Source organism: Dipteris shenzhenensis, chromosome 12 (assembly GCF_047967505.1).
Source record: "Dipteris shenzhenensis isolate YYH24624 ecotype China chromosome 12, Dip_SZ_1.0, whole genome shotgun sequence".
Lineage (NCBI taxonomy): Eukaryota > Viridiplantae > Streptophyta > Polypodiopsida > Gleicheniales > Dipteridaceae > Dipteris > Dipteris shenzhenensis.
The window spans coordinates 54,563,703-54,590,786 of NC_141607.1; the positions used below are offsets into that span (position 1 = coordinate 54,563,703).

Sequence of the window (27,084 nt, forward strand, 5' to 3'; positions counted from 1 at the left end):
TGGGGTATATGGGCAATGATTTGTTAGCTATCTCTTTGAAAGTCAAGCGATGTGCTCCTTCAACTTGGTGTGTTTATAGACTAGTACACTGTGGGCACTATCCAAGGATCATGGACGGACAAGATTGCCCACCCACGTCTAGTCCATGGCCTAGATGAATTTAATGGACCATGGGCAGCTCTAGTGTGTAAACGTGTGTGTTCAAGGAGTATTTAAGAAGCCCCTTGGTGTATTACATAGCAACTAACCACTTAAGTGGAGCCACGCAGCCGAAGGAAATCGCCCAGCGCCATACCCCTAGCACGAAGAAATTTCCAGTCCTCTCGTTTCCCTCTAATTTTGGTGCTCCATCAATGCATTGCCAAAATGCCTCTAATTGCTATTTCCGAAGCGCTGACAATGTGGGATCTTGCAAAACTTGCGCCTTGGGATTTCGAGCCGGTCTCCCTTGGTCCAGGGGTGTTGCAGGGGACCGGCACTTAGTAGCCTCTTCATAGGAGGTTGGGTCACTGCAAATATGTGACCCTTCTTTATTGCACTATGTGACCCTTCTTTATGGTTGACATGTGCTGGCTAGAGAGAGTGTTTTGCCACCTTGTTTTCAAAGAGAGTGTTCATGGAACTTGGAACCACAATTATGATGGGTTAATACATGGGCCAATGATTCCTTTGATTCCTCTAAGCTTGAAGTTGCCTTGAGTAAAGATAAGGGACTCTTCGAGAAGAGGACTCACACTCTCATGTGAAGATAGCTGACGATGTTGCAGGTGTTGTATTGCTCCAACAGCTGCAGCATTTATCCTATGGATTTGGCCGGTAGAGGATTTCAGCTCGCTCGACTGCCTTTCTCTCATGGATTCACCACAGTCTCCACCACACTCCGGCGGTCTATCTGTTGCGCTGTGGATAACCGTACCCACATCGTAGAGGAACTGACTGCAGTCAATAGTCCTGCACCTGAACGAGATGATTTGCGACGGCGGAACTCGCGACCCTCAACTTCCGATCGAGAAGAAATTCGGCGCATGCGTTGGAAGAAGGTGAGTAGTCGAGGAGATGTATGTCGTCAGTTCAGAAGTGGCACATAATGCTATCTCTTCTGCCAGGTTTGCGCGATCAGACTAACCATTCCCATTTCAATGAAGACGAAGTTCATAACCTCAAATATGCAGTTGCAAATGTTTCATCTCATGTGCAACCTTTTGGACAATCCAATATGGCCAGCTCTAACGAATTTTGGCGCATTCAACATCCAAAGGACAATCATTTGGAACCGAAAATCTATGGAAGTCTCCAAATGATTTGTTTACATGAAAGTCTCCAAATGATCTGTTTACATGAAATTCAGCCAACGTAACGAAACCAATTCTAACCCAGGATATCTCAAATCATTGGGAAGGGGCAAATTATAGAAATAATGCAGGTTAGGGAAAGTTTATTTTGTGTTTTGGTTATAAAGCATGCATACCAATGTTGAAGAGCTAAATGCGATTTGTTAAGAGAACTGCTTATTTCAGTATTGGGGATCATATGACTAGCCATGAGCGTGGCTCTTAAGCATGGTCAGCCACGAAATAATGTAGTGCATGATGGAATCTGCCAGGCCTGTCATACTAATACCTTTTTCCATTAGCAGGCTGAAGACTTGAGAGCTGGTGGACATGAACCATATGCATACTCATGGAAAAGGACTCATAATTCTTTGCAGCTGCAAAACCTTTACAGAGAGCTGATGAATGGAGAAGAGGCAAATGAGGAGGCTGATCATGTGTCTGTGGCAGGCAGAATCATAGCACGCCGTGCATTCGGCAAACTTACCTTTCTTACTGTGCGGGACGACTCAGGTGCCATTCAGGTATTAGGAGCAGCCAGCTAATTTTACATTGACACACTACTGTAGAAAATTTCATCCCCAATTTATGCTAAATATGAAAATCCAAGCTTCTTATTACAAAGTCTTGTTGACTGTGGAAAAGCAAGTTCAATAATCATTGAATTTATAACCTATGTCTGCCTTTGATTTTTGAAGAGAGCTCTATCTGGCGGCAGAAACATACTGGGTGTCAGTGTTAGTTTGCATTGACATATTTTAGCATATGTAGGCTGTTGAGAAATAGCTTTCTTTGCATCACTGTTTTTTAGAAGCAGCAAAGGGAATGCCAAGGCTGCATTTTACTGTCTGCAATATCTACATTTTTACCTTCTTGTTGGTTAATCCCATTTTTAATCCTGAACTTTCCATTCTGTTGCTGCCGCTGTTGCTTTCTTTTCCAAAACCAACGGTACTTCTCTGAAGCTCGTTCATCTTGTAACTTTTGGTCTTAGAGAGGGGCCTCCTGTGCCTGTCTTCCCTATCTTAAGTTGGTTGTTTTGGCCCAAATTTGTAGTGCATTTTTAGAGCGAGTAACCAGTTTTTACTCTGTACACTTTCTACATACAGATCCCCTTACATTGCAGACATCTCACAATGTACTTTTCTGATTCATGACTGCCATATGTCTTTGGAAAACTTATTAAGAGAGCTTTGAGATAATATCCATATTGCTGTCACGCCAATATACCATCTGAGAACAAGTCTATTCACATGGATTTTGCAGACTAAATCAACAAGAAGTATGTGCAAAATGTCACTCACATGTTGTAAAAACTAATGGCACGCACACCCCTTAAAAACTAGCACTTAGGCTGACTAAGACGGCATATGTAATCAACCTGTCCACAACAAACTACCACCAACTAAACTAACAAATAAAGCACACCAATAAAAAGTGAAATAAGGTGTCCATTAGAACCGGTGATGATTAGGTTATCAACATAAAGTACCACAAGAACAATGTCTTTTGCTGTCTTTTTTACGTAAAGTGATGGGATCTGAGTCTCAGGTGGAAATCTGTAAGAAAATGATTATGAATTCTCACATTCCAAGCATGTGGTGCACAATTAGGTTAAGGTCGGGTGATCTGGTCAGCTAGATCAGGGGGCCCAGTGCCCTATGTAAAGGCCCTATTGTGGGCACTCCAAACAGTCATTCTACAGAAGTCTTTGTACTATTCAGGTGCACACAAGAGGTAGGTGCCATAGAACAGCCACATTGTGGTGCACAGGAGGGTAAATAGGAGGATCAGCAGGAGACTCTACTAGAGCAGCCATTGAAGTCCATGCGAGGTGAGGAGAAGTTGAGAGCAGTAGGAACAGCAAAAGTCTGAGTTGTTGTCCTACGTTAGCAGATATTTATTGTACATGCGGGTGTACTCTCTCTTCATCTAAAGTGCTCTCTCTACACATACAAGCATATGGTGTGAGTAGGCATTGAAACGTTTATTATTCTGCTGCATAGGAAGTTGGCTTCAGAAAGCGACTCTGTTTCTCGAGCACTCATCACAAGGCTACACCTCACAATCTATATGTGCCAGGTTGTGACGCTTGCTAATTTCTTCTAGATGTCGTCCTAAAGTAGGCAGGATGGGTGCTGTGTGGGCATCGGATTGACCTGAGTGATCTTCTGCACAACTGAATCTCTACTCACTGAATCAGGGAATGCCCTGCCTTTGCGAGCGAAGCTACCTTCCCCCATGTACATGTGTGTCGTAGTTGAACAGTAATCCTAAAGGCTCACCTCTAGACGTGTGTAGCACCATAAATAGTGTTGCAACCCATGCGGTGCTACAATGACACGTTCCATCCCTGCCCATGTGCTTGGATCACCAGCCAATGGGAGGCCTCACAGAAGTATCTCTGTCGTGGCTGGTGACTGGACTATGGCCATAAGGGTCCCACTATGCATGCACGCATGCACGCGTGTGCACACAAGGGGGTAATTATATCATTTTTGAGACAGTTTTTAGAGGGTTAAGGATTATACACTATTTAGAGTTGACACACTGTTTTGAAGGGTAAGAATGATTGGGCTGTCGCTCATTGAGGAGCCAAGGGAGCACGGAGACAAAGGGCTTATTGTTGCTTTGTCGATTTCTGCAAGGCTTTCGACACAATGTCACGGGCTCAACTACGCCTACAAGACTTAGGGTATGATGGTCGGAAGTATGATTGGGCTGAAGCAAGATGTCCTTTATGACCAACCTTGTTTGGATTGTACATTGGTGCAATTGAGTCATTTATTGCATCACTAGGTGGCATAGGCTCACCGTTAGCTGGATCTTGCCCTGATTCTCCTATATGCAGATGATCTGGCTTTACTCTCCCTACCACCAAGGGTCTCCAACGACATTTTGGATGCATTCTAGACTTTTTGACACATGATTTGCAGGTCGACCTTGGGTAAACCAAGGTTATGATCTTCGACACATCTCGGGTAGTAGCACATCAAGAGCAGTTCACTTTTGACAAGGCATGAGTGCAGCTTTCAGCATCTTATATTTATCTAGGGGTTCTCTTCTCAGGCCTGATCTTCATGATGAGACCAACTATGCGGGCCCGATTGAGTAGAGGGTATGCTATACTCACTAAACTCGAGCGAGCGTGTTTCAAGTCCCAATTTCAAGATTCCAAGACCAAGCCTCTTCTTTTCGATTCTCTTGTCCACCCAGTTGGGACGGGCCTGAAAAGCTCACCTATCATGAGACAAACTAATTGTTGATACATCAGCCTCTCCATCCCTTTTTGCCCCGATTCTATCCGAGACCTACTGCCACCAACTCCTCACATGGAGTCCACAAGTGTGACAATGACCTCTAACACTACCCCTCCCAAAGAGGATGGCCTTTCCTCCACGGTTAGAGTCGACAAGGAGCATGGTCCGTATGGATACTATGGTGGTGTGTCGATAGCCCATCTCTTGTCTTGCTATCCAATCACTTTGATCCTTTTGCATGCCAAGGCACTGTATCGAGAGAGCGGTCCTCTCTGTAATGACCTTGTGCAAGAGAGGGAACTCTAGCTAAAGTATTGCACCAATCCCTACACTTGAAGAAAGGGTAGGTTTGCCACCATGTTGGGGGAGTTATGGAATCCGAGCTTAAGGGGGACCCCAGTTTGGGAGATCTATCGTGCTTCTTTGGGACTCCATCTTTAGAGAGTACGAGGGCTATTGTGGTTAATTGCAAAAAGGGGAAGTGGGGGGCTTGGGAAGTAGAGTGTAATAAGATACCATGGCAAATGACGTGTCGTGTCTGTGTCATCCACTGTGAACGTGTGGCACCAAGGGATGAAGAAAACCAGATGGGGTCTAAGGTGAATTTGTCTCTGCTCTACCAAAGCTTGAGTGGTGTCTAGGGAGCTTAGCTAGAGTAGAAAGACCCCCCTTCCATAGATGGTCATGTCTTGGATGTGGTCGACTTCTAGGCTAAGCTCACCCGGCCCAATCTTGAACTTGTTGTCGCGTGGGGCTAAGAGCAATAATGCAGCCCACCATGGCTAAGAGCAACAATGTGCCCCACCACGGCTTGATCTGGAAGAGAATGTATAGCCTTCTACACTTGTTTATCTTCTAGGAAGAGGGAGATGCGGATGGCTGAGGGTGTAGGGTGTTGCCATGTGAGCCCTTCTGTCCAGACCAATTGGTCACCTTCGGGATCCAAATACCCTTTGTCAAACAAGGACAATGAAGAGGAGGGCGAGCAAGGGGCGAGGAGGGCAGGGGAAAAAAAGGAAAAGGAGGGAAGGGAGAGGACACTAGGTGGGGTCAACAAGCACCCTAAAGGGTCCTTGTTGGTTGTCAAGGCAGCCTAAAGCGGTTCTCGTAGGCGTTCCGCGAAAAAGGAAAAAGGTAAAATACAACAAAAAACAAGGGAGGCTGCAAGGCCTTAGGCATCTTTGGCTAGGACCTGCCAAATGCAGGCCACCGAGTGTCATGGGGACGTGAATTTCTAATTTTTAGGAATTTACGATAGCTGACTTGGCCTCAAGCTGAATAAAATGATAAAGGACACTTCAGTGCAATTAATTCCATGGGCCAAGGAAAAGGATCTGAGGGTTAGAGAGGGGTAAAAATCCAGTGACTTATAGGGCAAGCAAAGGCAGCTTGACTCAAGTGGATCGGGGGCTAAGACATGGCTTGTTCAGCTCCATCTCAGATCAGAATCCCGTTTTTCTTGCTCCCCAGCTGTCCACACACCTTCTAGGAGCAGTTTCTTTGATTTGCCACTAGCCAAGAGCCCTGCCAGGTCCTAGCTTGCAAAAACGCCCTTCCCAGGAGCAGTTCTATGAAATCGCAATTCACCAGGGGCCTGTTCAGAGCTGGTTGCTGATTCGCAATTCTCCAGAGGGCCTCCCGGGACAGGCATTTCCTGTTTGCGTACTCTTCCAGGGCTGTTTCAGCTTCCAGGCTGGGCGTTTCACTGTTTTGCATGCTCGTGGGGCTGGTCTAGCTGATTCGCAGTTTGCAAGAGCCCTGCCAGGGCTGATCTCTTGATTCACAATTTGCTAGGAGCTCTCCTGGTGGCCTTTCAGGTTTGCACCCTTCTGGGCTGCTCTGTTGTCTTGCAGCAGGTTGTCCATCAGATTGTCATATGTTAAGCTCGGCGATTTTCTCCAGCAGGCTTCCATGGTTGCTTTTGTTGATTTTCACCTGCCAGAGTGCCAGAGAGCTGAACCAGGGAGATTTTTTTCATGCTTGCTGCTGTTCCACGGTCTCCGAACCTTCAAATCAGTTGATTGCTTTCCAAAAGCTTTCCTACTGCCTCAGAACCTTCAGATCCTGTTGCTTTGTTGCAGCTAGCCTTTCAGTTTGCCAGGAACAGCCAGGGTTGGTTGTTTTGCTGGCTTCTGTCCTGCCAGGACTCCCTTGACGGGTATCAGAGCTGCCAGGATAGATTTGGCTGGTTTCTCTCCTGCCGGGACTCCCTTGACGGGTATTGGAGCTGCCAGGTTAGAACCCTCAGTCAAAGTCGGAAGAAGGGCTATTGCATTGGACTGGGATACCTTTTTGTGATTGCATAGCAGGACGGAAGTTCTTGTGAACGGACTATTCAGCTGGCTGTTTTTTGGGCTGATGCATGCCAATGCTTTTCTTGTGTTTGGATGCCTTCTAAATAAAAGATAAAGAATTACCGAAAGGGGCGCTAAGTTTAGGGCCAATCTGGTGTTTGGTGCAAGACAAGGGCAATCTAGCTCTTGGGTGTTGTTTTCTAAGTTGTTTTGGTTTGCTGTGGAAAGTTCTAAACAGTTGGAAATTAAGTATTCGCTGGTTATTAAGTGTTCAGTCCCCTTTGGATTTTCCGAAGGCCGGTTTCAATGGTTCTGTTGCCGGGACATCGCCAACTTCTTCAAGAGGGTGAGCCCGTGGTTGTGTTTGGGTTAGGACAGCAAATACTAGTTGTTGTAATAAATTTGCAGCCTAGATTTTCAGCCATGGCACATAGCGCTGATGGTGAAGAGAAATCGGGGTCTTTTGATTATATTGCATGGTGGGAGGAAGATGAGGAATAGCCCGTTTAGTCAGGACATGCCATCGAGGGTTCTTGACATGAAGAGGAAGAAGTTGAGGAGCCAAATGGAGATGAACAGTTCAGGGCACAGTTATAGGGAACCGTTCAGATCCTACTGAATGCCCCTTAGAAGCCTAAGAAGAAGAAGAAGACGAGCAACCTGGCGCATTGCCTCCTGCATCTGATATGGGTGGAAATCCCCAGAGCTTTCCATTTTTCAGTTTGGGACAGCAGACTTTTCCTCCATCTTCTATGCCCACAGGCTATTTCGGAGTGTGAGGGAAAGGGGGAGTGGAACAGTTGACACAAGGAGTGTGGGTGTGTAAGAATGTGTGAGCCACACCACAAACTCAGGAGTTTTATTAGGATTAGATGTTGACCCTATGACTGTCCTAAGACAGTCATAGTGGTCCCAATAAATAAAAGGGTAGGCAATGTGCCTTTACCCCAACAACCTCCCACCTAAAGGCCAATGTGCCTAAAGGGGAGAAAAGAATAAAAATACAGCAAATTACATAACTGTATACAAGACCATAAACATAAGAATGGTCTCATTCTAATCCTATGATGCGGCAACAATGTGTAAACCGCTCTGTAGGCAAGCTTTTAGTGAGCATATCTGCAGGATTATCATCAGTATGTGAGAGGGGGAGAGTAGTGGAAGAGAGCAAGAGAGTGAGAGTGAGAGAGAGTGACACTCTAGTGCGGGTGTGAAAAATGAATGAGCCACACCACAAACTCACTTATGTTTTATTAGGATTAGGTTTACCCTATGACTGTCTTAGGACAGTCATAGGTGTCCTATCTTTTAAAGAAGGGTTGGCAATGTGCCTTTACCCCAACAACCTCCCACCTAAAGGCCAATGTGCCTAAAGGGGAGAAAAGAATAAAAAATTACAGCAATATACAGTTACTGTATACAAGACCATAAAATAAGAATGGTCTCATCCTAATCCCATGATGTGGCGGCAATGTGCAAACCGCTCTGTAGGCAAGCTCTTAGTGAGCAAATCTGCAGGATTATCATCAGTATGTACTTTCACAAGCTCAAGTCGCTTGTCTTCCAGTACCTCCCTGATGAAATGATATTTTACTTCTATGTGCTTGGTCTTCTGATGAAAGACCGGATTCTTTGCCAACATGATAGCACTCTGACTATCACAATGCAAAACTGGCATATCTCCTGTAATGCCCAAATCTCCCACCAGCTGAGTAAGCCATATTGCTTCCTTGCAAGCCTCAGTGGCAGCAACATATTCAGCTTCTGTGGTTGACAGTGCAACGCATTTCTGCAACCGAGACACCCATGATATAGCACCTCCTGCAAATGTGAAAATATAACCGGTAGTAGACTTCCGGTTATCCGCATTCCCTGCATAGTCTGAATCTGTAAAACCATGCACCAATGCATCCTGCCTACCATAGCATATGCACAAGTCTTTGGTACCCTTGAGATACCTCAAGACACCTTTCACTGCTTCCCAATGCCGCTTGCCTGGATTTGCCATATACCTGCTGATGACTCCCACCGCAAAAGCAATATCCGGACGAGTGGCAACCATGGCATACATCAAAGATCCAACTGCAGATGCATACGGAACCTTGGCCATTTCAGCCTTATCATCATCTGATCTGGGGCTGTCCTTACTGCTGAGTTTTAAATGTGGAGGCAACGGGGTACTAATGGACTTCCCCCCCTCCATTTTAAACCTCTGCAGTACTTTGTCAATATACTCTTTCTGTGACAGAAACAAAAGTCCCTTGGACCTGTCACGAGTAATACACATGCCAAGAATATGATTTGCATCACCCAAGTCTTTCATGTCAAAAGACTTATGCAGTTGTTTCTTCAAAGCACTAATCTCATGCTGAGATTTACCGGCAATAAGCATGTCATCCACATATAGAATGAGTAGCATCAAACTGCCATCCTTTGCCCGTTTGGTGTACAAGCAATGATCGGTCTCACACCGATGATGCCCTTGGGACTGCATGAAGGCATCAAACTTCTTGTACCATTCTCTTGGCGCCTGCTTGAGTCCATACAAGCTCCTCTTGAGCTTACACACAAGCTGTTCTTTCCCTTTAACAGCATATCCCTCTGGCTGACTCATATAGATCTCATCATGAAGATCTCCGTGAAGAAAAGCTGTCTTCACATCCATCTGACATAAATCCATGTTGTCATGAGCAACAAGAGCTAACACTGCTCTCAAAGTAGTCATCTTGACTACCGGGGAAAAAATCTCATCAAAGTCAATGCCCTTCTCCTGCTTAAATCCCTTGGCAACCAATCTGGCCTTATACCTCGGTAAAGCATTTGAATCCACTTTGACTTTGTAAACCCACTTGCATGGCAAAACCTTTCTGCCTGTAGGTAGCTGCACCAAGTCCCATGTATCATTCTGAAGTAGGGAGTCCATTTCTGACTGCATGGCTTTCTCCCACTTCTTTTTCTCTGCTCTTCCCATAGCTTCCTTGAAGCTAGAAGGCTCACCACAATCTGTCAGCATGATAAAATCAGCCACATTATTGGCTCCTGGAACAAACCTGGCAGGAGGCCGTTGTGCACGGGTGCTCCTCCTCACAAAATGTTCCGGATTAGGCTGCTGTCCAGCCTGTTCTTCATGCATGACGGGTGGCTGTACCACCATATCTGGCTGTTCTACAGCCCCATCTGTTGGCACATCCAGTGGTGCATCACTGGCAAAATTATCTGGCTGATTTTCAGCCTGTATACCCTCTTGAACAGGGTGATCTGCAGCAGGCTGCTGTTGCATATAAATGGGCATTCTTTGCTGTCCAACATCATCATAAATAACCCTCCTGTATTCCACAGGTTGCACGGGTTCCTTGTGTACACTATCTTCTTTAAAGATGACATCATTGCTGCGTATAATCTTCCGTTTAACGGGATCCCATAACCTGTACCCCATTTCACCTTCGTCACCATAACCCATAAAGATGCATCTGATAGACTTTGGATCCAGTTTGGTGCGTAGATCTTTGCGTACATGAGCAAAGCACTCGCAGCCAAATACACGTAAGTGCTTATATGAGGGTGGCTTGCCAGACCACACCTCCTCTGGCACTTTCAACTCCAAAGCCTTATTTGGGGACCTGTTAATAATGTGAACTGCTGTTTGCACGGCTTCTGCCCAAAAGCCATGGGGTAATGCAGCATAAGACAACATACATCGAACCTTTTCCTGAACAGTTCGATTCATCCGCTCACTTGCACCATTTTGAGATGCATTATGAGGGGCTGTGAGTTCCTGTTTGATGCCCTTAGCTTGGCAAAACTGCACAAAAGCATGTGACACATACTCACCCCCATTATCGGATCTGAGGCATTTCATGAAGCCTACGACCTGTCCGATTCTCAACCTGAGCGACAAACTTCTTGAAAGCATCTAAGGCATCTCCCTTATGGTTCAAGAAATGGACCCACACCTTACGTGTGGCATCATCAATGAAAGTAATAAAATATTTTGCACCCCCTAGTGATAACTGTGGCATCTCACACAAATCAGTGTGCACTAGATCAAGAAGTGCTCTATTCTGGGGAGTTCTCCTCTTATGAGGAGTCACAGAATGCTTGCCAAAAATACAATGATCACAAGTAGGCAAATCTGAAAAAAAGAGAGGCGGCAGATAACCCAAACGTGACAGTTCTTGCATTCCTTTAACAGACATGTGTCCCAACCGGCTATGCCACAATGAAACCTTTGGCAGCTCGGTTATGGCAACAACATGATTACCCACACTGGAAACATAAAGAGGGTACAAGGTATCACTCTTAAAACCCTCAGCCACTACAGTCTGGCCATCAATAATCACCCATTTGGAATCCCCAAATGTGGTGTGGTAACCACTGTCATCTAATAAGCCAGTGCTAATCAGATTTTTCTTGATTTGCGGCACATGGCGAACACCATCAAGCATAAATGACTGTCCATCAGGAAATACTATCTGTATACTGCCAATCCTTGCAATCTGACATGCATAGTTGTTCCCAAGATGAACAACTCCATGAGTACCTGTGTAGGAAGTAAACCACTCCCTATGAGGAGTAACATGAAAAGAAGCACCTGAATCCAAGAGCCAGGTGTGCATGTCATGGCCATCAATAACCAAAGCATGTGCTATTACAGCAGAAGAGCATAAAACATCATGTATGTCACTGTCACTGTCCTCTGCTGCAACATTCACTGCATCCAAGTCATCTGCCTTGGCCTTGCCTTTGCCTTTGCTTGCATTTCCTGCATCCTTTGTTTCAGCCTTCTTGGCTTTCTGATCCCGTATGAACTTGAAGCACTTCGACTTCACATGTCCCTTCTTGCCACAATAAAAGCATTCAATGTCCTTTTTGCCATGGGACTGACTGCGGGATTTGGACTTACTAGCAGATCTCCCCTTCTGCTGAGTCCTGCCTCTGTCCTGTACCTGCAAAGCATTTGAAGACTTGCTGCCCGCATTATTCTTCCTGCTCATCTCCTCCATAAGGAGAGAGCTCTCTACATCAGCATAAATAAGAGTGACATTCGAGTTTGACAGGGTGGTCTTGAAAGTGTCCCAACTCTCAGGGAGGGTACACAGCAAGAATGTAGCCTTGAACTCCTCATCAAGGTTCAACCCCTGTGCAATCAGCTGTGTAAAGATAGCATTGAACTCACTCAAGTGTGAGGTCATAGCTGTACCTTCCTTCATGCGAAGATCGACCAGCTTCTTCAGCCAATAAACCTTACTGGCTGAGCTCTTTTGGGCATACAATTCTTCTAGTCTTTGCCATAGACCATAAGAGGTCTTTTCAGCCTGTACATTGAACACAAGAGTGTCTGAAATAGTGAGCATGATAGCTGCCCTCGCGGACAAATCAAGCTCTTCCCAGTCATCAGCTGCCATATCAGATGGCTTGACATCCTTCACCCTTATGGGCTTAGCAATCTTCTTTAACAGAAGTACATTCAAGCACTGTTCTGCCCATAATGCATAGTTGTGTGCTCCTTCCAGTTTCTTTATGTTCAGAATTGAAGAATCACCTCCCCCTGATGCCATATCAGATGAGGAAAGTACCTGATTCCCTGGAAGTAAAAAAGGCTGAATAAAAGTTCTGATTTCTCAGAAAAAACCTGCTCTATTCTAGAGCCAGAAGCACTTTCAATGGTGCTGCTTTTTTACTGTCAGTAAAATCTGCAGCAAAACAGTAAATGTCCCTGCAACTACTGTACCTTCTGACAAACTGTTCTGAGCTCAGAGAGGCATGAAAAACAGTAATTTCAGACTGCTGCTGCTGCTCAACAAGTGCTTAACAGTGCACAATCATCTGACAAAACCACCAACACTGCTGTACTGACTGTACTGATCACTTCTCCCACCTCAGATGAGGTATTGCACTGAGTTAAATTGCAGAAACCACTTGACTAACACCCAAAAAAAAAGTAAATGATCCTTCAGCCTGTCACAAAACCTGCAACAGTAAATGGGATAAATCCCAAGCAATCACCCTTATACCAAGGGGAGAAAATGCATCTGAAGATCTCTGTCGGTAACCCAAGTGCTATCAAACACAGTCTGGGCAAAAGCCCCTTGATCTGACACCTGAATCAAGTGGAGAACACCTCAACACTGAGGTAGCATGCAATATGAAATCTCTCTGACACTTGTACCTGACAATGTGCAATGCATAGACTGCCCTTGTGTACTCAGTAGCAACACAAATCACAAAGTACAGACACCAAGAAGAAAATCTTTTGAGCACTGTCAACGATGGGCAGTTAGGGACCGAGTAAAACTCGATGCGCCCTGACCAAGTGTGGCTCAATTGAGATTTTCAAAGTGTGTACAAAGAATGTGATCTGCAACAAATGTCACCAAATGCACTGCGGAAATAAAGCAAATGTGTGCTCCCTGGCTACACACTGCCTCAAGGCATATACTGCAAACACATCCAGGCAAAAGCCCTTTGAAATGGTCACCCAAAACTGAGAATTGCACTCAGTAAATGCATAGAAGCTTCTGCAAAACAAGCATCTGACCTTCCTGAAAGACAAGTAATTGCGCAAACACCACCACTGTAGCACAAGTCACCTCAAGCGTGAGTGACACGAGAGTACCTGATGTACCTTAACAAATGCATAGTATACTGCTAAAATGCTTCAGGAATGTATCAGAAATACTTCATGTACTGCGCGCACATGCACAAAGCACTATTCCTCTTCCAATCAGAAAATCTGTTGTACTTTTCAGTACCTGCAAAGTACCTGTTGTACTTCTGTCCCTGCAGAGTACCTGTGTACTATCGGTGCCTGTAGCAGGCACGCTTCCCCCAAAAAAAAACGAGTCTTGCAGCAAGAACAAACGAGTGAAGGAGTCGTCCGTACAACCGTGAAGGAGACGCAGTTGTACGGCAGTCCGTACGACTGTACGGACAGTCCGTACGGCTGCCGTATGACTAGCTGCGCACAGCAGCTAGGCAGCTGCCTGATGCAGCGTCGCGGCGTACAGCAGTTGCTGTACAGCTGCAACACAAAAAAAAAAACGACGACGCCCTGAAGCCCGCGCAAAAGTCCTTCAGCCCGCGCCTGCGACTTCACCCTGCAGCCCTACGAAATGCGCCGCCTGCAACCTGACGATGCCCGCGCCCGCGACTTCACCCTGCAGCCCACGAAAATGCGCCGCCCTGTACCGTCGACCTGCGCCCGTCGAGATCTGTCGAGACCTGTCCGTACGGTCGTACGGACGACGTATGGCTGTACGGATTTGTCCGTACGTCCGTACGGGAAGGATGAGGTAGGCGGATGAGGCTAGGGAGAGGAGGCTTGATAGGCTCTGATACCAGTTGAGAGGGGGAGAGTAGTGGAAGAGAGCAAGAGAGTGAGAGTGAGAGAGAGTGACACTCTAGTGCGGGTGTGAAAAATGAATGAGCCACACCACAAACTCACTTATGTTTTATTAGGATTAGGTTTACCCTATGACTGTCTTAGGACAGTCATAGGTGTCCTATCTTTTAAAGAAGGGTTGGCAATGTGCCTTTACCCCAACAGTATGTACTTTCACAAGCTCAAGCTGCTTGTCCTCCAGTACTTCCCTGATGAAATGGTACTTCACATCTATGTGCTTGGTCTTCTGATGAAAGACCGGATTCTTTGCCAACATGATAGCACTCTGACTATCACAATGCAAAACTGGCATATCTCCTGTAATGCCCAAATCTCCCACCAGCCGAGTAAGCCATATTGCTTCCTTGCAGGCCTCAGTGGCTGCAACATATTCAGCTTCTGTGGTTGACAGTGCAACGCATTTCTGCAACCGAGACACCCATGATATAGCACCTCCTGCAAATGTGAAAATATAACCGGTAGTAGACTTCCGGTTATCTACATTGCCTGCATAGTCTGAATCTGTAAAACCATGCACCAATGCATCTTGCCTACCATAGCATATGCACAAGTCTTTGGTACCCTTGAGATACCTCAAGACACCTTTCACTGCTTCCCAGTGTCGCTTGCCTGGATTTGCCATATACCTGCTGATGACTCCCACCGCAAAAGCAATATCCGGACGAGTGGCAACCATGGCATACATCAAAGAACCAACTGCAGATGCATACGGAACCTTGGCCATTTCAGCCTTATCATAATCTGATTTGGGGCTGTCCTTACTGCTGAGTTTTAAATGTGGAGGCAACGGGGTACTAATAGACTTCCCCCCCTCCATTTTAAACCTCTGTAGTACTTTGTCAATGTACTCTTTCTGTGACAGAAACAAAAGTCCCTTGGACCTGTCACGAGTAATCCGCATGCCAAGAATATGATTTGCATCACCCAAGTCTTTCATGTCAAAAGACTTATGCAGTTGTTTCTTCAAAGCACTAATCTCATGCTGAGATTTACTGGCAATAAGCATGTCATCCACATATAGAATGAGTAGCATCAGACTGCCATCCTTTGCCCGTTTGGTGTACAAGCAATGATCGGTCTCACACCTATGATACCCTTGGGACTGCATGAAGGCATCAAACTTCTTGTACCATTCCCTTGGCGCCTGCTTGAGTCCATACAAGCTCCTTTTGAGCTTACACACAAGCTGCTCTTTCCCTTTAACAGCATATCCCTCTGGCTGACTCATATAGATCTCATCATGGAGATCTCCGTGAAGAAAAGCTGTCTTCACATCCATCTGACATAAATCCATGTCGTCATGAGCAACAAGAGCTAACACTGCTCTCAAAGTAGTCATCTTGACTACAGGAGAAAAAATTTTATCAAAGTCAATGCCCTTCTCCTGCTTAAATCCCTTGGCAACCAATCTGGCCTTATACCTCGGTAAAGCATTTGAATCCACTTTGACTTTGTAAACCCACTTGCATGGCAAAACTTTTCTGCCTGCAGGTAACTGCACCAAGTCCCATGTATCATTCTGAAGTAGGGAGTCCATTTCTGACTGCATGGCTTTCTCCCACTTCTTTTTCTCCGTTCTTCCCATAGCTTCCTTGAAGCTAGAAGGCTCACCACAATCTGTCAGCATGATAAAATCAGCCACATTATTGGCTCCTGGAACAAACCTGGCAGGAGGCTGTTGTACACGGGAGCTCCTCCTAACAAAATCTTCCGGATTAGGCTGCTGTCCAGCCTGTTCTTCATGCATGACAGGTGGCTGTACCACCATATCTGGCTGTGCTACAGCTCCCTCTGCTGGCATATCCAGTGGTGCATCATTGGCAAAATTATCTGGCTGATTTTCAGCTTGTATACCCTCTTGAACAGGGTGATCTGCAGCAGCTTGCTGCTGCATATAAATGGGCATTCTTTGCTGTCCAACATCATCATAAATAACCCTCCTGTATTCCACAGGTTGCACGGGTTCCTTGTGTACACTATCCTCCTTAAAGATGACATCATTGCTGCGTATAATCTTCCGTTTAACGGGATCCCATAACCTGTATCCCATTTCACCTTCGTCACCATAACCCATAAAGATGCATCTGATAGACTTTGGATCCAGTTTGGTGCGTAGTTCTTTGCGTACATGAGCAAAGCTCTCGCAGCCAAATACACGTAAGTGCTTATATGAAGGTGGCTTGCCAGACCACACCTCCTCTGGCACTTTCAACTCCAAAGCCTTGTTTGGCGACCTGTTAATAATGTGAACTGCTGTTTGCACGGCTTCTGCCCAAAAGCCATGGGGTAATGCAGCATAAGACAACATACATCGAACCTTCTCCTGAATAGTTCGATTCATCCGCTCACTTGCACCATTTTGAGATGCATTATGAGGGGCTGTGAGTTCCTGTTTGATGCCCTTAGCTTGGCAAAACTGCACAAAAGCATGTGACACATACTCACCCCCATTATCGGATCTGAGGCATTTCAGCCTACGACCTGTCCGATTCTCAACCTGAGCGACAAACTTCTTGAAAGCATCTAAGGCATCGCCCTTATGCTTCAAGAAATAGACCCACACTTTGCGTGTGGCATCATCAATGAAAGTATAAAATATTTTGCACCCCCTAGTGATAACTGTGGCATCTCACACAAATCAGTGTGCACTAGATCAAGTGGTGCTCTATTCTGGGGAGTTCTCCTCTTATGAGGAGTCACAGAATGCTTGCCAAATATGCAATGATCACAAGTAGGCAAATCTGAAAAAGAAAGAGGCGGCAGATAACCCAAACTTGACAGTTCTTGCATTCCTTTAACAGACATGTGTCCCAACCGGCTATGCCACAATGAAACCTTTGGCAGCTCGGTTATGGCAACAACATGATTACCCACACTGGAAACATAAAAAGGGTACAAGGTATCACTCTTAAAACCCTCAGCCACTACAGTCTGGCCATCAGTAATCACCCATTTGGAATCCCCAAATGTGGTGTGGTAACCACTGTCATCCAATAAGCCAGTGCTAATCAGATTTTTCTTGATTTGCGGCACATGGCGAACACCATCAAGCATAAATGACCGTCCATCAGGAAATACTATCTGTATACTGCCAATCCCTGCAATCTGACATGCATAGCTGTTCCCAAGATGAACAACTCCATGAGTACCTGTGTAGGAAGTAAACCACTCCCTATGAGGAGTAACATGAAAAGAGGCACCTGAATCCAAGAGCCATGTGTGCATGTCATGGCCATCAATAACCAAAGCATGTGCTATTACAGCAGAAGAGCATAAAACATCATGTATGTCACTGTCACTGTCCTCTGCTGCAACATTCACTGCATCCAAGTCATCTGCCTTGGCCTTGCCTTTGCCTTTGCTTGCATTTCCTGCATCCTTTGATTCAGCCTTCTTGGCTTTTTGATCCCGTATGAACTTGAAGCACTTAGACTTCACATGTCCCTTCTTGCCACAATAAAAGCATTCAATGTCCTTTTTGCCACGGGACTGACTGCGGGATTTGGACTTACTAGCAGATCTCCCCTTCTGTTGAGTCCTGCCTCTATCCTGTACCTGCAAAGCATTTGAAGACTTGCTGCCCACATTATTCTTCCTGCTCATCTCCTCCATAAGGAGAGAGCTCTCTACATCAGCATAAATAAGAGTGACATTCGAATTTGATAGGGTGGTCTTGAAAGTGTCCCAACTCTCGGGGAGGGTACACAGCAAGAAAGTAGCCTTGAACTCCTCATCAAGGTTCAACCCCTGTGCAATCAGCTGTGTAAAGATGGCATTGAACTCACTCAAGTGTGAGGTCATAGCTGTACCTTCATGCAAAGATCGACCAGCTTCTTCAGCCAATAAACCTTACTGGCTGAGCTCTTTTGGGCATACAATTCTCCTAGTACATTCAAGCACTGTTCTGCCCATAATGCATAGTTGTGTGCTCCTTCCAGTTTCTTTATGTTCAGAATCGAAGAATCACTTCCCCCTGATGCCATATCAGATAAGGAAAGTACCTGACTCCCTGGAAGTAAAAAAAAACTGAATAAAAATTCTGATTTCTCAGAAAAAACCTGCTCTATTCAAGAGCCAGAAGCACTCTCAATGGTGCTGTTTTTTTACTGTCAAAAATCTGCAGCACAACAGAAAATTTTTCCCTCCTGTTACTGTACCTTCTGACCACTCAACTGTGCTCAAAATGGCATAAAAACAGTAACACAGATCTGCTGCAGCACTGTTCCACAAGTGTTTTAGCGGTGCATCATCATCTGACAAAGCACAAACACTGTCCTGGACACTTCTCCCACCTCAGATGAGGTATAGCACTGTTTCTATATGCATAAACCACCTGGCAAACACTGTACTGGCCACTGAAACTTGCCCCAAATACCTCAGCCTGTCACAAACCTGCAACAAAGCAAGGGATAAATCCCACTCAATCACCCTTCAGACAAGGGGATAAAAGGCATCTGAAGATCACAAACAGTAACCACAATGCTCTCAAGCACAATCTGGGCAAAAGCCCCTTGATTTTGTACCTGCACCAAGTAATAAACACCTCTCAACAATGAGGTAGCATACAACAACAATGCTCTCTGGCACTTTTACGTGACAATGTGCAATGCATAGACTGCCCCTGTGTACTCAGTAACAACACAAATCACAACGTACAAACACCAAGAAGAAAATCTTTTGAGCACTGTCAACGATGGGCAGTTAGGGACCGAGTAAACTCGATGCGCCCTGACCAAGCGTGGCTCAACTGAGATTTTCAAAGTGCGTACAAAGAATGTGACCTGCAACAAATGTCACCAAATGCACTGCGGAAACAAAGCAAATGTGTGCTCCCTGGCTACACACTGCCTCAAGGCATATACTGCAAACACGTCCAGGCAAAAGCCCTTTGAAATGGTCACCCAAAACTGAGAATTGCACTCAGTAAATGCATAGAAGCTTCTGCAAAACAAGCATCTGACCTTCTTGAAAGACAAGTGACTGCGCAAACACCACCACTGTGGCACAAGTCACCTCAAGCGTGAGGGACACGAGAGTACCTGCTGTACCTCAACAAATGCACAGTATACAGCTGAAATGCTTCAGGAATGCATCAGGAACGCTTCATGTACTTCCGTACTTGCGCGTACATGCATGTACCACGCACAAAACAGAGTGCTTCAGCACTATTCCTCTTCCAAAAAAAAATTTGTGTGCCTGCTGTACTTTTCTGTACCTGCAGAGTACCTGCTGTACTTTTTGTACCTGCAGCGTACCTGCTGTACTCTCTGTACCTGCAGTAGGCACGCTTCCCCAAAAAAAAATTCTGTCGAGTCTTTTCAGCGAAAAATCGAATGCTGTACTTGCCTGGCTCTCTACGCGCACACACGCACGTCAAAGGAGATCCAGCTGCGCGATGGATGAAGCAGCAGCCAGTCGGCTGCTGTAGTACGGCCGGCTGCGCGGCTGTATGGCTGTCGTGGCTGGCTTGCTTGTCGCAGCTGGCTGGCTACGACAGCTAGTCGGCTGCGTATAGCAGCCGGCTGGGATGTGGCCGGCCTGATGGCTGCTGCTGCTTGTGAGCGGCTGGTCGCGCAGCGTGCGCGACTGGCTGCTAACGTAGAGCAGCTGGAGATGGCGAGCTAAGTGCTCGCTTTGCCGCCTTGCACAGGCGCTGCTCCACTCGCGATGGAGAGGAAACGCCTCGCGCTGAAAATGCCGCCCTGAAGCCGAAAGAGAACCGCCACGCTGAGAATTGAGATACTCGAGAGAGAGAGAGAGAGTCGAAGACGACGAGGGCACGGAGCCCGAGGGAAGACTGGAAGGAGGGGATGGGATGGGTAGACCGAAGAGGGAGAGGATAGGCTCTGATACCACTTGTGAGGGAAAGGGGGAGTGGAACAGTTGACACAAGGAGTGTGGGTGTGTAAGAATGTGTGAGCCACACCACAAACTCAGGAGTTTTATTAGGATTAGATGTTGACCCTATGATTGTCCTAAGACAGTCATAGTGGTCCCAATAAATAAAAGGGTAGGCAATGTGCCTTTACCCCAACACGGAGGAGGTTCAATATTTCAGGCGGTGGTTGGACAGCCTGAGCAAGGCATGGGAATGCCTGGAAATTTCCCTTTTGGATTAGAGCTTGGCATGCAAGGCTATCAGGGACCGATGTTTGGAGGTATGCTTGCTATGATGCCTAACATGATGTATGGTAACATTGGGATGCAACCAGGGACGCAGATGGCTATGCTTGGTATGATGGGAAGTTTTTTGGGAATGCCCGGAATGAATGCAACGAGACCAGGTATGGTCAATCCTATTGTGAGTAATGGGCAGAGTGCCACTCATCTTGGTAATATTGTGCAGCCTCCGTATTTCCAGCCACTTGCCTATGATAATCTCACATCCAAGGGGAAGCAGAAGGACTATAAGGAGGTTGGTTCAGCTGTAAAATTTGACACTTTTAATGGGAGTCAAGACAGGTTGAAAGCTCTTATTTTTATTCAGCAGTTTGATGCAGCCTACTTAGGTGGGAATTTCACAGAGTCGTCAAAAATTAGAGAAGCGGGCAACTTTCTTGAAGGGAGATGCTTTACAATGGTGGACAAATCTTCTCTTGCAAGGCAGAGCACCCACCACTTGGGTGAAGTTTAAGCAGGTCTTTTCAGTTGCATGATTGACCACTACATTTGAAGTGGACGTCATGACTGCTTGGCATAAATTGGATGTAGACAGTTCCACAATCTGGAAAAATATAATGAGAAATTTTTGGGAAGCCCTATTGCCAGTTAGTTCCTATTGGCATGTTCCATTGTCTGAGCAGGTAGAGAAGTATTGCTGAAGGAAATTCGAGACTTTTGCACGAAATCCAAGGTTTCTAACATGTCTTAGTTGATAGAAAATGCCAATATAGCTTATGCTTTTCTACAGGGCAGGACTAGTGGTTTTAAGCGCAGCAAGAAAGAAGAGTTCAGAAGGAAGGAGAAATTTGGTAAACCTTCAGAAGCTGCTTGGGTCAAGACGGCAGTGTGTTCTTAGGTCACGGCCTACCAGATTGACAGAAGAAGAGAAACAGGTCCTTATAGAGCAGAATAGATCTTTCTACTGTAGGGAAGAGGGCCATCAGGTGCATGAATGCCTGCACAAGAAGAAAAGAAAGTAGCCTTTGGAGGATAAAGATGAACAGAAGGTGGAATCCAAAGCTGAAAAAAAAGCAAGAAGCAAAAGCCATCTGCTGACCGTGTGCCTGATATGATTATTGATAAGAAACAAGAAGATCACGTGGAGCTTTGTAGAGCTTGGGGCAAAGTTCGTGATCAGACCGCTCTATTTTTCTTTGACCCAGGTGCTAAGGCAAATTTTATTTCTCCTGAGTTAGCAGGTAAGCTTGGGATACGCCTAGAAGAAATGGGCTCTCTTGCACAAGGAGACACGGTTGCTACAGGGCTGAGTACATCTATCACTCCGATCATTCGGAAGCTCCGCCCTTATATCCAGAGTTATGTTGATACCGAAGAATTTAACATTATGCCTCGTAATGGTTGTGACGTGCTTTTGGTCATTCCATGGTGTTGTTGTCTTCGGGCTATTGTTGATACCTTCAATACATATTTTTGCTTATGTAATTTTTGTTAAAGAAAAAGAGAGAGACGATGATCATCCGCCTCTTTTTGGTTTGGATAAAGAGCAGACATATTTCTTGTTTCAGTTTCAGGATTGTTTTTTGAGTCTTTACTACAGGAACTCCCACTTGAGAGACCCGAAGTCCATGCTATAGATATTATGCTAGGTAGTAGCCCACCGAATAGACCACCGTACAGGGTCATCGCAGCTCAACTAGAAGAATGATTTGAAGAGTGGGTATCATCAGATCCGCATACGACCAGAAGATGTACACAAGATCGCTTTTAGGATCACTTTTGGGCTTTATAAGTATCTTGTCATGGCATTCGGGTTGACCAATGCTCTTGCTACATTCAATCGAATGATGGACATGATTTTTAGAGAACATAGGTCCTTTTCGGTCACATTCTTCGATGACATCATTGTTTTCTCCACATGTGAAGTAGAGCATCAAAAGCATTTGGTGGTCGTGTTTGAATAGTTGAGAAAATATAAGCTGGTCATTAATGCGAAGAAAAGTGAATCCTTCATGCCAGAAATTCACTTTCTTGTGCATAACATATCCAAAGATGGGGTTTGGATGGATCCAGCGAAGGTTGAAGCAATCAAGAATTGGCCACCACTTATATATATATATAGGAGCTTTCTTGGGTTATGCTCGTACTACAAGAGGTTTATTCGTTATTTTGCTGAGATTGCTTCACCTCTGCACGCTTTGCAAAAGAAAGGAGTATCTTGTTGCTGGACTTCCAAAGAAATTGCAGCTTTTGAAGAGCTGAAAGAAAAGTTGTGTTTTGACCTTGTCCTAATCTTACCCGATTTGAGAAAGCCTTTCGCTGTCTAATGTGATGGATGTGGTAACAGTGTTGGAGGAGTTCTTATGCAAGATGGATGGGTCGTTGCTTATGAGAGCAGAGTGTTGCAGTCTATGGAAATGAATTTCCAGATTTATGAAAAGGGGATGCTTGCTGTAGTTCATGCCCTCTCACAGTGGAAGCACTACTTTTTGGGTGCTGATTCTTATGTTCAGACAGAGATTCTTCAATGAGGTATTTTCTCACACAGACAAAATTATGTGAGAAGCACGTGCGTTGGGCCAGTTTTCTGTCTATGTTTCATTTTCTGATTGTGCATGTCCTTGGAAGCAAGAATGTGGTTGCAGAGGCACTCTCCAGAAGGCCAGTGCCTGATGCCGTTTCTACTGTTTCTATTGCCTATCATGATGAACTGGATGCCATGAAAGAGCAATATGCTACGGATGACGACTTTGCTTGGATATATGATCACTTGTCTGAGGGACAGAGAAATGATCATTATGCTCTTCGAGACGGTTTTCTATTGATGCATGGCTATTTGTGTGTCACCAAGTAGTTGAGGGCCAAGGTGATGGCTGAAAGTCATGTTCCGCCTTATGCAGGACACAGAGGGATAGATGCAACTGTGAAGGCTATTGAGCACTTCTTTTATTGGCCAGCTTTGCGACGTGATGTTGAAGCTTATGCTAGGACATGCATCACCTATCAGAAAGTAAAGTATGACAGGCAGAAAACCCCTGGACTGTTACAACCACTTCCCATTTCGGATAGACCGTGGCAAATCATTGCTACGGACTTCATTTTCGATCTTCCTCGTACACCGTCAGGTCATGATGGTATCTGGACCATTATTTGCAGGTTCAGTAAATAGGCTCATTTTATTCTAGTGAGGAATTAAATTACAGCCGACCAGGTGGCAAGGCTTTTCGCGTCTCATGTTTTCAAATACCACAGAATGCCACAGTCTATCATTAGTGACAGGGTCTTGCAAATGACAATTCTGGAGAGGATTGTTTGAAAATATGGGAACCACGCTGAATTTTTCATCCTCATTTCATCCACAATCTGACGAGCAGTCCGAGGAGGCGAATGGCTGATTATTGTCTTGAGCTTGACTATCTTTAACGAGTCACATCTTCAATGAAGTGACTTGGATTTAGGTTTTGTTTCTTTGTTAACTTCTCATTCTTCATTTTTTGCTTAAGGTCAGCATCCACCAGAAATATGATGATTTTTATAAATCTAGCTCATCTGATCTGCCTGACTCTAGCTATGCATCATCTGACCTCGTATTAGATACCGCACTTGTCATGACTTTATGGCCATACTATTGTCAAATCAGCTAGGTAGTTATGTAACTACCGCTCCATGCACTTATATGTCACAATAAGGTATGCATGCTAGTTAGTTTTAATGCATGCCATCATGACGTACTGTGCATGATTATTGAAACATATACTTAATGGTAGATCACCCCATTGTCAAGGCTATCAGATTTTGCCTTCACAAGGCTCCACTGTTATTATTTTACATCACCCTACCCTTGCTGGATGGGGAAGGCAAGGGTTTACATTATCATTTTCTGACTGAAATGGGAGAAATGGTGGTTGAGCACTTGCACATGCCCTATAGGAAGGGGGGGGGTGGGGGATTTGAGGAGCGGTTGGGTCTCATTCAGGCTCAGCAGAGTGTGTGTTTGGAGCATTGCCTGATGCTAAGAGGGGAATAGCACCTTCACTCCCTTGGTTCAGATCACTCTTGATATCTAGAGGTCGCTTGGTGACATTGTTGGTCTCCCCCAATGTACCGCTTGCTGACGGTATATTTGCTGCGAGACTTCTGGATCAGTGTACTAGTCACTGTAAGCTTCTGTTTATATATCTGGAATGGCTGGTTATCTCGAGCTCTATCAAGCCATACCATGTATATATTTTCTGATTTTTCTATTGTTTATGCATTTTTGATGTTTCAAGCACATATCTGACAGGTACCTGTAATATTGGCAGAGTCTGCTACTCTGTATTTTCATTTTTCTGATTTTCGTGCTTGCTGCTGTTTTCAACCAGCAAACGAGGATGGCAACTGTGTTTCAAGATGGGGGTCTGTCATGGAGACATGAATTTCTAATTTTTAGGAATTTACGGTGACTGACATGGCATCAAACTGATTAAACACTTGAGTGCAATTAATTGCATAGGCCAAGGCAAAGGATCTGAGGGTTAGAGAGGGGTAAAAATCTAGTGACTTGTAGGGCAAGCAAAGGCAACTATTCTTGGCTCAAGTGGATTGGGGACTAAGCCAGGGCTGGTTCAGCTCCATCTCAAATCAGAATCTCGTTTTTCTTGCTCCCCAGCTGTCCACACATCTTCTAGGAGCCAATTTCTTTGATCTACCACTAGCCAGCAGCCCTGCCAGGTCCTAGCTTGCAAAAGCGCCGTTCCTAGGAGTAGTTCTATGAAATCGCAATTTACTAGGGCCTGTTCAGAGCTGGTTGCTGATTCGCGATTCTCCAGAGGGCCTCCCAGGACAGGCGTTTCCTGTTTGCGCACTCTTCCAGGGCTGTTTCAGCTTCTAGGCTGGGCGTTTCTGTTTTTTATTCTCTTGGGGCTGGTCTAGCTGATTTGCAGATTACAGGAGCCCTGCCAAGGCTAATCTGTTGATTTGCAATTTGCTAGGAGCTCTCTTGGCCAGTGGCCTTTCAGGTTTGCACCCTTCTGGGCCGCTCCATTGTCTTGCAGTAGGTCGTCCATCAGATTGTCATATCTTAGGAGCCATCTAGGGCTTCCAAGCTTGGCAATTTTCTCCAACAGGCTTCTAGGGTTGTTGTTGATTTTCACCTGCCAAAGTGCTAGAGAACTGAACCAGGGAGATTCGTTTTCATGCTTGCTGCTGTTCTGGGGTTTCCCGAACGTTCAAATCAGTTGATTGCTTTCCAGAAGGTTTCCTATGTCTCAAAACCTTCAGATCCTATTGCTTTGTTGCAGCTAGCCAGTATGTTTTCCAGGAACAGCCAGGGTTGGTTGTTTTGCTGGCGTTTGTCTTGCCAGGACTCCCTTGACGGGTATCAGAGCTGCCAGGACAGATTTGGCTGATTTTTCTCTTGCCAGGACTCCCTTGACGGGTATCAGAGCTGCCAGGACAGATTTGGCTGATTTCTCTCCTGCCAGGACTCCCTTGACGGGTATCAGAGCTGCCAGGACAGATTTGGCTGATTTCTCTCTTGCCAGGACTCCCTTGACGGGTATCAGAGCTGCCAGGTTAGAACCCTTAGTCAAAATTGGAAGAAGGGTTGCCATGGAATATTGCACTAGACTGGGATACCTTTATGTGATTGCATAGCAGGGCACTATTCAGCTGGCTGTTTTGGGGCTGACGCACTACAGTGCTTTTCTTGTATTTGGATGCCTTCTAAATAAGAGATAAAGAAATACTGAAAGGGGCACTAAGTTTAGGGCCAATCTAGTGTCTAGTGTAGGACAAGGGCAATCTAGATCTTGGGTGTTGTTTTGTAAGTTGTTTTGGTTTGTTGAGGAAAGATCTAAATGGCTGAAGATTAAGTATTTGCTAGTTATTAACTGTTCACTGCCCTTTGGATTTTTCGAAGGCCGGTTTCATTGGAAAAGGCCACAATTGACGAAGTGGCAAGGCGGGTTGAGAAGCCCGAACAGTAGTGCGGGGGAACGTGAGTGGCTTGCAATGGTGGTGTACACTGCAACGAGTAGTCTCCAGCCCATGGCAATGAGCACAAGGCTGGGGACTAGATAAGTGACCCGCAAGCAAGGCAGCCCCAGGTGAGAGATTCGACGATGTCCACATAGCAGGTTGGGCCAAGCCCTGTGATGGCCTGGCAAAGGAGAAGCGTAGTTCTGCAAGAGACTGGCTGGAGTGGCGAACAGGCTGGAGTGAGGTAGAAGGGAGAAGTGAGGGAGTTAGTAGGGAGGCGGAGCAAGAGCATCGGGGTACTGAGCTTAGAGACTTTCGCTCATAGCAGTGACTTCTTTCTCTTTCACAAGTCATAGGAGGGTTCACACAAGAATTGTACAATGCGAATACAATATGCTGTGCTGAACTCTTCTTGGTGAAAGGATTGAATTAGTTCAATACAAAAAGTTAGGAGAAAAGGTTGTGGCTTATAGGTTTTGCTTTTCCATTAGCTAGGGAAGTTGTAGAAGCTTTCAAAAAGACTGTAAGCTAAGGATTCACAAGAGGATAGTCTAGGAATTCACAAAGGTGAATTTGTGAATGATTGCTAGTATTGCAATTTACATGACATTATTGGTTAATGACAAAGATTGAGATTTACTTAAGATAGGTTTTCACAAATTATACTAGTTTCTATTACTCTAGATGAACTTATTTCATCTTGTTGTATGCAAGTG

At 45.4% G+C, this 27,084-nt stretch overlaps 1 protein-coding gene across 1 annotated transcript in view; it reads left to right on the forward strand.

Annotated features, from left to right (window-relative positions):
* The first annotated feature begins 650 nt into the window (after positions 1–650).
* The window catches only part of OVA5 (Lysyl-tRNA synthetase, class II), a 110,151-nt gene continuing 83,717 nt past the window's right edge, over positions 651–27,084 (forward strand). The window contains exons 1-2 of the mRNA XM_087382955.1: positions 651–1,040; positions 1,637–1,855. Of these exons, the coding sequence (XP_087239081.1) occupies positions 759–1,040; positions 1,637–1,855 (501 nt within the window). The 5' untranslated portion in view covers positions 651–758. The remainder of the gene's footprint in view (positions 1,041–1,636; positions 1,856–27,084) is intronic.